General features: G+C 41.8%; 1 protein-coding gene across 2 annotated transcripts in view; it reads right to left on the minus strand.

Annotated features, from left to right (window-relative positions):
* Window positions 1-12,263, minus strand: part of LOC138584474 (FERM domain-containing protein 5-like) — a 77,493-nt gene that overhangs the window by 6,932 nt on the left and 58,298 nt on the right. For both annotated transcript variants that reach the window (XM_069656838.1, XM_069656760.1), the window contains 11 exons: window positions 11,705-11,747; window positions 11,541-11,619; window positions 8,036-8,133; window positions 5,575-5,698; window positions 2,905-2,992; window positions 2,589-2,677; window positions 1,231-1,294; window positions 797-888; window positions 628-702; window positions 412-480; window positions 178-284 (listed from right to left, as the gene is read on the minus strand). In XM_069656838.1, coding sequence (XP_069512939.1) covers window positions 178-284; window positions 412-480; window positions 628-702; window positions 797-888; window positions 1,231-1,294; window positions 2,589-2,677; window positions 2,905-2,992; window positions 5,575-5,698; window positions 8,036-8,133; window positions 11,541-11,619; window positions 11,705-11,747 — 928 coding nt within the window. The remainder of the gene's footprint in view (window positions 1-177; window positions 285-411; window positions 481-627; window positions 703-796; window positions 889-1,230; window positions 1,295-2,588; window positions 2,678-2,904; window positions 2,993-5,574; window positions 5,699-8,035; window positions 8,134-11,540; window positions 11,620-11,704; window positions 11,748-12,263) is intronic.

Genomic DNA, 12,263 nt, shown 5'->3' on the forward strand with positions numbered 1-12,263 from the left:
TTTAAAATAATGGATCTGTTAAAATAGTTACACCTGAACAACTGCTACACACTGAGGGAGGTGGACTTTTGCTAACTCCCCCAGCCCAGATATAGTCAGAGCAGTGGAGGATCATCATTAGTTATAGCATGTCTTTTCACAGTGTGTCTCTGGTCTTCTGGGTGTGTTTTTTTTTACCCTCCATGATGGAGATGTGCACAGCTCTCCGTCTGGTCCTGGGCACACTGGTCAGACGAGGGCCGTGGGTGATGGATGGACAGCTTCTACTTGGCACCATGCCAGCCCTGGGCAAAGACACACACCCACATGTACATATTAAATAACGTACATATACATAAAAACATTAATCATTGTTAACCCACATTTCAGATTGTTTTAGGAGTGCAGGAAAGCTTTGAAAGGAACACTGACCTGTGTATCTCCGGGGGGTCTCTCTTGATTTTGGCACTTTGTTCCATCACTTCTTTTGCAACTTTTCCACTAAGAAAACAGAGAACACATTTAACATGTGAGTCATACAAAACATGAGCTGTCAAAAAAGCACTGTAATTCCAATAGAGGTGATATTTTTAGCCAAAGCTCTTCTTTTTTCTTCATCTCTGCAAGAATAATTACAGCAGTAAATACCTGTATCTGAAGCGACTACCCTTGAAGAAGAGATTACTACTGGATACAGTGCGGACTTGACTAGACTTCTCCAACCTTTGAATAATAATCGAAAGAGAAAAATATTGAAATATAATCACAAAACAACGGTGACAAAGTAAAGCTTTGTGTCTCACATCTTGTGATTTACTTGTAAAAGGCCTGATTCTCGACTCCACACTTCCACAGATGCTTACAGGCCTCAGGTGTCGGTGCAAAGTAAGTTAGTATGATCTTCTTATCCTGAAACACATCCAGTAAAGTACATATGCATACGTTATATAAATCTGTATTTCAACCAGGCTCCACATGAAGATTTTAAAGACATTTTCAACATGTAAAGATAAAACGTCTGCACTCTTTCCTCTCAGATCTACAGAGCTCTTTGCGACAGACTGTAGCTTTACTTTGCTTTTTTGTCTGCTAAACTTACGGCTAACTTACATTTTAATCTAATCATTCCTAATGCACATTACTATTAGAGAAGGATTACATTGGCGTCATGCATAAAACAAGGCCAACCTCATTTAACTTCCTGAGCTCCAAAGGCTGGAAAGTGAGCATATTAATAATGCATGCACATACCTCCTTCTGATTTGCATATATATGGAATGTCTTCGCTTCAAACTTGAGTTTGGTCACCTCGTCCCTGAGTTACAGACAGAACAAAGGACAGACAGGCACAGAGGAAAGTGAAGACAAATGGAAACAAAGGACAGAAAGAGAGAGAGCACAATAAGATCAAGGAAGAAACAAATAACAGAACAGAGAGAGATGGAGGGAGAAGAAGGTGATTAAATATTTATTGTTGATGGAGGTAAATTAATAAGACCAACTGTGTTTCATTTCTGTGTTGAGAAGTCTAGACACTGTTCCCAGTCACAAAAACAGATTCTGCATAACATTTATACAACAACACAACTGTAAAGAAACAACTCATCCTCTGTGAGCGTGCAGCGGCACAGCTGGTCCGCTCAGCTGTCTCCAAAAGGTCACCAATATCCTGTTCTACGGGTCAGTGGTTGTTTTTTGGTTCTTTTTTTGTGTGTAATTCTTTGTTTCAAATTTGAATACATTTGCACAACAAGTTGCTCCCACTGCATGAACACTAATGTACAGACCATGGATGGTTTAAACAAAGGGGTGCGAAAGCTGCTCACCTAGATACAGCTCTTGGTGGCTTTTGTAGAGCTGTTCCTGGTGGATTGGTGAGAGTCTAATTAGGAGCCAATTCTGGCATGATTTCAGGATTTTCTTCTTCCATTTGCTGGCACCTTAAGAAATATGTTCTGAACCATGTCCGTTCTGAAGCAGATTGATGAATTTGCTGGCACTTGTTTACTTTTTAAGTTTCTAATTAAGGGCTGATGTATATTCATGAGCGTTTTTTTCTCTCTCAAAGCTGGTTAAAAGAATGATTTCTGCCTCGCACTGGTCCATGTGGAGCTTTTGGAAATTGCTTTACATCAATAACTGTAATAGCCACAAATTCTTCTTTACTAGTAGGGGAATGCACATACACATGCTGTATCATTATCATTGTCATTATTATTATCTATCCATCCATTATCTACGCAGCTTAACCTGTTCAGGGTTGCGGGGGGCTGGAGCCTTTCCCTGCTGTCACAGGGCGAGAGGCGGGGTACACCCTGGACTGATCGCCAGTCAATCACAGGGCTGACACACAGATACAAATGTTCACCCTCACACTCACACCTATGGACAAATCTAACAAGCATGTCTTTGGACTGTGGGAGGAAGCCGGCGTACCCGCAGGGAACCCATGCATGCACGGGGAGAGCATGCAAACTCAGAAAGGCGCTCTACGTCTGAACAGGGACAGCGCTAACTACTGCACCACTGTGCAGCACATTTATATTTTCATGATTATGATGATGATGATTATTATATAATCTTGTTTTATCTGTTCAATATGTACTCACCATTTAAGAAAATGAACCCTCCTGTTTCCCTGCAGCACAGTGAATCCGAAAGGAGTAAAAGCCAGAAAAGCTGGGTTCCCCGACACATCCTGACAGACACAGAAACACGTGTTTTATTATTGTTTAATCAGACTCTTATTTCTTGTAAAATTCCTACTTTGATAAAGAAAACCTGTGCGTTAGACATATTGGGATTTACTTCTAGGTTCATCTCACATTTATTATAAAATACATTACTCATTGCATCAAAATGCACGTTACGTTAAAGCTCATAAAAAGCTCATAATAACAGAAAACATTTGTTTATAAAGACCACCTTGCATGGATGAGGGTCCACTCCGTACGTCTCCAGCATCTGAGCCTTCTGGAGGAAGTTGAGCTCTGACGTTTCAGGAGTCTGACCTCTGCAAGAAAAAAGAGTCACTTTACTGTAAAAACCACTTGTAAACTACATGGACGTCATTTTATAGATAGTTTTTACTCCTTTTTGATAAATAAGCTGAAACCAGAGTTTTCAGTATAAAATCTCTCTTGATGTCTCGAGCACAGAGCATATGGCTCGTTGATTACAGTGTCCAAAGGATTCACTGCAGTATGGACTTTGCAGTTAAAGCCCATCTGTTGTGTTTTTGTAAATAAGATGTAAAGTGATTCACAGAGATGATCTAATAATAACTAACTAACTTTTATGTCCTAGTCAGAGGAAGGAAATGTCTTGGGACAAACTATTTCTCATCATCAGTTCTCATGATGCATTTTTATTTTTATCCCTAAAAACAGTTTTTCAATTAATTTAATGCCTTCATCGAGCTCCAGCAAAGTGCTTAACTGCCAAAACACTTCACAGGCAATCCTTCTGATAATCAAACATGATCATTGTGGAGGAAGAAAATGAAGCTAGAGCTCATTATTTTCAGAGACCTGGTGGATCCTATTTGTCCCACATCAAAGACTAAAAAGTAACAAATCGTTTTGCAGCTAAAAGAAATAAAGGATCCACAGTTGCAGGGCAGTTTTATGAATCCTTACTTAGACTGGTGTGTAGGACAAATGTATGAAAGTAGGAGCAGCTCTTCCTGTGCTGACACTTAACCATGAGGAGACGTAATGCGCTTAACTGCTGTCAAACAAGAAGGTGGAAGTGAGCGATAGAGGGCGGCGTTGGATCAAATCTTTAACCTGTGTCTCCACCTGTGTGTGTGTGTGTGTGTGTGTGTGTGTGGAGACAAAGATACAAAGGTTCCACTAACAAACATTCATCTGTTACTGCTAATGAAGCAAACAGAGGTTACACATGATAACATCAGATCTATGAGCACAGGTAGAACAAGACTGATGAGCTTGTCCCCTCACCTCTGCACTCTGGAGTTTGCATGTAATGGCTCGGCCAATTAAAAAAAGTCCTGCCAACTTCCTTCAGTATGTTGGCTGTTCAACAAGTGAATGGGAAGTTATCAAATGTGGGAGAATGAGGATAACAAGGTTAGATGTTTCTGTGTGTGCTCGCAGTGCTAGGTAACTATTATAAAGACAGTAGATTCTCAGAGCCTGACGCTACCTGCTTAGACAAATGGATGTGACCCTGGCCCGCTGCTTCCACCTTAAGGCCAAAAGGCAAATCGATGTTTAAAAACCTCAACAAATTCACATCAGCCCCTACGTGAAAAGATGAACACGGCACCTGGGGGAGCATGGAATAACAAACACCCTGAAGACACGTAATCCAAAAGTGTTCAGCCTTTGCTGACTCCAACATTCTTAGGGATTAGCAACCAGGTAGAGCTGCATCTGCTGATTATAGAGTAACGCTGCACACAAGCAACAGTTCAAAAACATGGACCTAGTGCAGAGCAAGAAGTCTCACACTGTGTAGATGATAGAGCTGTGAGGGGCACTCACACTTGCCACTCAATGAGTTTGGTGAGGGAATCAGCTCAGTGCAGGGTCAAGTGTGTGTGTGTGTGTCTTATTGCCCCTGATTAACACCAGATGTGGGAAGCCTATATGTCCTTGGGTTCCCGTGCTCTGTGCTCATTATGTCACCATCAGAGGCAGTGAGAGGTTCTCTTAGTGTTGTCCCTTGTTGTGTAGAGGTGTGTGAGTCTGCAGAAGAACCATGAGAACCTGTCTGTGTGATTTGCTCACCATTCATAGTTTTCTCTCAGCGTAGCTTGTTGGTGCTGGGTCGGTCTTTTCTACCGAAGTGTATTTCTCTTTTAAGGCAGCCCTGGTGGCCACTGTGTTTCGGTTAAAAAGTGGTCTCCCTGAAAGTTTAGTTAATTGTCAGCTGCTCGGCAGCAGCGTTCCAGTTTCCCCTTATTGAAGCGCTAGTTAGTGAAGGAAGCTTGTTTGTTTTTTAGCTCATTATTTTTTCCCCTCTCCCATCCAATATCTTGTAATTTTTGTGGTAATCCCTCTGGGAAAACTTAAAGACAACCCTGGTCTGTGATTGCATCCCATCCCCCATCCTCCTGACAAGAGTTGGGACAGTGACATCCCAAACTCTGATCTATCCAGCACACTGGCCAGCAGCGGCTGTATGAGGGAGAGAGAATAATCCCATCGCTACAACTGATATTTCACTGCGAAATGCTGGATCATGCAGCAGCTCAAGTTCTCCCAAAGTGCTAGAAGAGAACTCAAACTTGGAAAATTAATCCAACCACAGTCTTAAACCCAATAACCACAAGTGAATATCAATATAAAGTCATGCAAACTGTAATGTTAAGTTAAGACTACACTTCAAATGTCATGAACTGCATCAGTGTTGCACCAATGATCTCCTGTAATGTGTTACTGCTACTATATATTAAAACACAGATACAATCTGGAGGCTTAAAACTTCAGAGTGCCCTCTGAATCTAAAATAGCACTACAATAAATCAGTGTGTAGAAACCAACAGTGAGGTGTGCCCCCCTGATGTCTGCCCTGTGCAGGAGTGAAAGAGTTCCAGGTACAAAGGCACACGGACAGGTGTCATCTTACATCAGCTCAGTCTTGTGGATCTCAGCAATCCGCCGCTCCAGCTTCTCTGAATGCTTCGGGAAGAACTGGAACTTGGAGCTGTAGCCCTCTGGGTGTTTCCCCGGGTCGTAGTCGCCAATTTCAGCTGAAAGACGGGACGAAAAGACGGGAGGAGAAAAAGGTAACCATGATTTAATTCAAACCTTAGGTGTCCTTGGCTGTGTAGTACAAAATGCTGCATTATGTGAGCTGAATGATGTGGGATGAATTCCTTACAAGTGTTGAAATAGTTTCTGCTATGTGCTCGTGGTGACGGCAGGGAGATGATTCATAGGCTGAGTAAAAGAACACTAACTTTCATCACTAACGTTTGCATTTGTTATGATTTGATCTTAGTGTTAAATTACTTCACTAAGGGCGTTTTGCCACCTCAATCTGTAGTGATACTGTCGTGCACATAGTGTTCAATGACAATGCCTCCACATTTAGCAGAATACATAAGGCAAAGACCAAAAAGGCGCTGGTTTAGCTCAGTTGGTAGAGCAGGCGTCCCGTGTACAGAGGCTACAATCCTCGCCGCACTGATCCAGATTCAACTCCCGGTCTGCCGATCATTTGGTGCAAGTCACCCCCCACTCTCTGCTCCCCACATTTCCTGTCTCTCTTCAGCTGTCCTACAAATTGGGCAAAAAGCCCCACCAAAAAAATTATCTTAAAACTCTCAGACTGTTCTAATCAATAATAGAATTGTCACATCGACATTGTTTTGTTAATAAAATGTCTAATCATCGAGGTAAAGTATCTGTACTTGTTTGTCATTTAAAGACCAGTTCTGAGCACATACACAAGTACATATGGAAGTGTTTTATCTTAAAAAGAACTCTCTGCCAACTTATTCCCGTGCATTAGTCATTCAGGTGGCATATCTATATCATCAGATATATCTGCCAGCTCTCTCTGCATCGCTGTAGCAGCTTTCACAGCAAACAGCTAACAACAGATTACAGCTGGTGGAGGAACTACAGGGGGGGTTTGGCTACTTGTCTGCTCTCTGGGGAGCATTCAGCTCATACAGCCTTATCTGCTGAAAAATATATTATAGTGAGCCAAAATTACTAATTACATGTGTAGCACACATAAAAGACTCACATGTTCTGACATGTCAGGGCCAAAGAGTGCTTATTAACTGGTTGTATGAGTAGCAGACATTACGGTTTCACATTTTCTAACATGTTATCAGAGTGCTTATTAACTGGACTGCATGTATGAAGCGCCTTTCTTGTATTTGGACTACATGTCAATATCACCCCTTCACACACTAAAACATGCATATTTACAAACCGAAGACCTTCAGGGGCAATTGGGATTCAGAAGCGTTCTCAAGGACACTTTAGTGTGCTGACTGGAGCCTGGGACAGGACTTCTGATCTCCCAATTAGTGGACGTCGCTCATTAGCCGCAGCCGCCCCGAGCTTTTCTTAAGCTAGATAAGGTGAAAAAATGCTTTACAGAATAGGAATGCTCAGGCAGCTGCCGAATTAACAAGAGTGAGCCGCAGGAAGCATAAGGCTTTAAAGCATAAGTCACAGCCTTTTATTCAGTGAGTTCACTCCCCTTTCTTCACTCGGTAAGTTGACCTCCCTCCTCTCTTTCTATCGTTATTAGCAACTCATTCCTGTCCCTCCTCCTTGACTCCACTCTCCATGCAACCTCTAAAAAAATACACGTCTACAGTTTGCCAGTCCTTTCACCAAAATATCTTAAAGTGTATATAAATAGATAATAAAATAGATGCATAGATAGGTATAACATGCAGGCCAATATCAGCCTTTTGGAGGCACCATAGAACATTTAGATTCAGGGTTTGTCTGAGAAAAGACCAGCAGGACAGCTGGATATCACCTGTGTGAGAGGGAAACTGCATTATTGCATGATCTGTGGTGCTGTAGGTTTCTTAATAACTATTTTCAATGCAAGATAAAACAAAGTCAGATTCCTAAGGACCACATCAAACAAGAACATAAAGACATATGAGTCTTCAACCTTGGCAAGTGCTCTGCTTACACATTTGCACACACCCACACAGCGAAGTTCATGTATGAAACATAGCTGTGAAGTGTTTGTCAACATGCCAGGGTCATATGGAAATCATTAAGCGTCTACAGGAGGTCACAAACATTATGAATATTATATATAGTAGACACCTCTGTGAGAGGAATACGTTGATGTAGTTTGGTTTGATGAACCGTGGAGGCTGGGTGTCGTCACAATGAACTTAAATCATGTCTGAGATTAAAGATTTGATTGTCCGAGGACATCAGGACGGAGTACATCGTGGCTTTTTGGTCAAGGTAGGGATTACTGCCCAGTGTGAGGACATTTGTCCTTGTGACAGACTTTGATTTGAAATGAAGTGACAGCAGTCTTGTTGAAGGCCGGCAGGATTTCTTACACTTAAATGAGGACTCTGTATTCGTCATACCTTGTAATATGTAGGCAGCCAACAGAGCAGCATCTGATGTCTTACACAGGAGGCGACCGTGGTAGAGATCCCTCTTAACCTGCAGGAAGACGAGATATCTGTGGAGTGGAACACAGAGAAACTGATTCGGGTCATTATTAAGATAAATATCCACACTCCTTTTCTTGGCAACTCAAACGATGGATGTTCACAATTACAAGGACGGTGTCCCTTGAGGTCGCAAGTGTGTCTAACAGATTGTTGTAGGAAGTAAGAAAATTAGCACCTGAAGCTGACTATTGTGAAATGTGACTTGAGTTAATCTGTGCGTCTGCGTCTGTGTGTTTGTTTTCCAGGTGCTGAACCTGCAGGTGATGAACAATAGTAGAAAAGGTTTACCCCGGTTTGTGCACTTTCACACAGTGGTGCAAAGACAGAATGCTAACATGCTCATTAAGACGATGCTTACATGCTTAGCAGTATAGTTTTTCAACATGTTTGGCTTTATAGCACTATAACATATGCTAATTAGCACATAACACATTGTACATCTCTGGTCATTGGATCGCTGCAATGGGAAATGTGAATGTTTGTACAGAATTTTGTGGCGCTCCTCAGTCAGCTGATCAGATCATTCATGTAAAGTGAAAACGTTAACCAGCTGGTGGCGCTAGAGAAAAATTCAATAGGATTCAGGAATTAGTTTTGGTTATCAATCCAGTGACATATCATTTTTCAAATTGGACCAAAGTGGTGAATAATCCATCTTATCAATCGATTGACACACTAACGAGCCATGTCGTCGCTGGGGGGCTGGAGCCTGTCCCAGCTGTCATTGGGCGAGAGGCGAGGTACAGCCTGGACCGATCAGCAGTCAATCAGAGGGCTGACACACAGACACAGACCTTTCACGCTCACACTCACACCTACGGGCAATTTTAGAGTCACCAATGAACCTAACGAGCATGTCTTCGGACTGTGGGAGGAAGCTGGAGTACCCGGAGGGAACCCATGCATGCACGGGGAGAACATGCAAACACAGAAAGGCCAACCAGGACCTTCTAGCTGTGAGGCAACAGTGCTAACCACTGCACCACTGTGCAGCCATATTTCAAACATGGCAGCAAGACATGCAAACAAAATCATACAGGGTTATTAGGCAAGATACTGTTTTTAGAAATAACAACAAAAAAGCACACAATAATAACAGCTGTGTTTACTAGTCTGCTTTAGATCGTATTACAAATAAGCGACAGTACCTGTTAGCTCTACGCACTGAAATATAAGCAAGCAGCTACTACATTACTCTAGGGCCTTTTCACAATCGATTTATAATTAATCTATGATTACAATTCAGGAAAAAATAAATTACTGAATGATCCAGCTGGTTTTTTTCACGAACATTAGACACAGGACTTTGGCCTCGGCTGAGCAGAAGCTAAAGCATAATCATTCAGAGCGTTGACGAGTAAAAATATGACTGCTGGTTCGCTCTGAGGTCCTCTGGGAGCAACTCAATTTTCTGCTCTCATCCACAATATCCACAGATAACTCATATGTCAATTTTCCCGCCCAGCATTCATTTCAAACGCCTGTGATTCGGCTTCTCTCCGAGCAGCAGAGCAATAAATAGTAAAGCAGAACTAAAGCATTGCTATGAAAAAAGGCCGAGGAGAGTTGGGGGGTGTATCGCCCCCTTTTTTCATTACAGGACGATCCAGTTATCGCCTGAAGATATTACCTAACCAGTCAGTCGTGCAAAAAGTGAACATGAAAATGTATGCAGAATGTTATCTTTCATGTAGCTTATCAAACATGTATTTGTGTGTCTGTGAAGCTTCCAGACAGAACAGATGGCTGAGGATGGAGCAGCTCTCCCTCTCCGGCGCTCTGCTCGATCAAGACGAGCTGGATGGCGAGTAAGAGATTTTACTGCGTGGCAACCGCTCTAAGGATGTGATTTACAGGGATCTGTGTTGCTCCGGAGCACTCTGGCTCACTCCTCACTGCAGTTTGTTCAGCTGTCAAGGATGCCACACAAAGTACAGTAGTGGTGAGGAGCTCCATGACACTGCAGCTTATAAAATAATGAATACTTAAATCCCCCTGCAGATGGACTCACTGTTTATTACTGTTAGGAAATTAAATTTGTGTTTTTTAAAGGCAAATCTTTTTCTTTAAAATCTCCACTTAGCTGCACATCACTTCATTTTTCAATTTTCTCAAGCTGGCTGCAGAGGCATCAAATCCTAAAAGTGACATACGAGGATGTTTTTGATCTGATATGAAGAGACAAGGAAGTTAATAGAAAGGCGGACGAGAGAGAAATCCCCAGTAGTTCAATAAAAGAGCTGTGCTGCTGTGGTCGGCTACATCAGCATTTTCAAATGGTGCTGATGACCTCCAAAAGATAGATATATTGGATGTAATTGTCCCTAGTTGAGCATAAGAAGCTTGTAATAGACCACCTGTGTTTAATTCCTGTTTGAAAATAGAGATCACTTTATTTTTGATGCTTTCAAGTGAGCAGTCAAACCACCAGAAAATAATAACCAGAGCTGCAATACAAGAAGCAAACAAAAGGATTTCTAGTGATGTTCTCCAACTCAAGCTTACTCTAATTACTCAGTGGAAAGTTGAGTAAAAATCAAATAAAAATCTAATAATATTACAGATTCGATTCATAAAGCTGCCTACTTATTCAGCCCCTTCCAAAATACAACTCACTGCTTCTCTGAATTGCATCAAGCAAGGCATGATTTACAATATTACATCTAACATTCTTCTTGTTATTTTGTCTCACTAAATAAAGGACATAAAACCTTTGCATCAGGATTTGAGGGTGCTTTAGGACTTTCAGATTGATCTGAACTTTGTGAGTGACAGTGATTTGTGAAACATGACACTGCTAGCAAATGCAATCTGCGTGTCAGCAGTAATCAATAAGCCTCTCTGCTCTTTGGCAGACTGTCACTGTGGACTGATGTCAACGGCAAACCCTTTACAAAACTTTGGACCAAATTCAGCGTAGAGATGGCGTGATGACATGTTGCATGCTGTTAATTATGCCTTCACTAAATGTGCAATGTTCTAAAAGCCTTTTGTTTCTCCCGAGGGAGCTGTGTGAAGTCTGATAAAAATGACTCAAGTGATGTCACTTAAGTCGGCACCAGTTGGGTCTAATGGTGGTGATACATGTTTCAGCTTTTACATCAACAGACAACGTCAGTGTTGACTGTACACGTTTATATTGAAAAAAGTCAACTTCCTCTGATCATGTGATCTCTCTAGCCTGAAAAATAGCACAATGGACCGTAGAGAAGGAATTTATATTGATAAAACATTACTCTGGTAAATGAATGTGTGGAGAACACCTGTCAGGTAAAAATAATTGAATATAAACTAGAAACACATTTGAGATGGTTTTTCTTTTAACACATCATCGGTGGGAGAGAAAGACAGTCAAAGGAGACTTGACCCCACCACCTCCCATCCTGCGGAACAGCAAGCCATCTTGAAATCTTACCTGGTGATTTCCTCTCTTAGGGCAGCGGGGTCAGGTGGGTAAAACTTGACACGCAAACACATGGTGAACGGAGGCTGAGCTGATGAAGAACACAAAGATAACTCTGGTCAAATTTAGACATGGGATTTAATAAACTAATCAGGCATGTTGGAGGAAATACTTACATTTCATTTGTTTGGCAATCGACTTTGTAAACTCCAACCAATGCTGAAATGAGAGAGAGAGACACTTTGGACACTGAATCTTTAGCTGCTGAACTGTCAGTCTGAGGTCTGATTGCTCTGCAGCCAAGCAGGATGACTTGTTATCTGTAGCTGGAAGGCACAGTGGAATTACTCCCCTCTCCTGTCCTCGTGTTTATTTAGACCAAATCCAACAAAGTCACATGCAGAGAGGAGATGAGAGAGAGCTGTTTGGTAGATAATCAGGAGAGTGCTGAGCATCACGAGAGGAAACTGGCTCTAATCAGTGAGACAATTACATGATGACAATAGTGGAGCACTGCACTCACAATGCAGTCAGTGTAAAACACAAGGGTGCTGTGCTAGCTTTTAATTATTCACCTTTTAACACTCACATTTTCTTTATGTCTAAGCTAGAATAAAATGCACAGAGACAAAATGACATTTTCAAGCCTTGAAGGCATTTAAGCCCGCTGAAAGATCAGGAGCACTGTAAACAAATATTCAAGCCCTTAAATTTAACATGACGGCATTCATTTCT

The sequence above is a fragment of the Semicossyphus pulcher genome, unplaced genomic scaffold (assembly GCF_022749685.1).
Source record: "Semicossyphus pulcher isolate SPU_LCO1_2020_fin unplaced genomic scaffold, fSemPul1.0.p SCAF_1, whole genome shotgun sequence".
Lineage (NCBI taxonomy): Eukaryota > Metazoa > Chordata > Actinopteri > Labriformes > Labridae > Semicossyphus > Semicossyphus pulcher.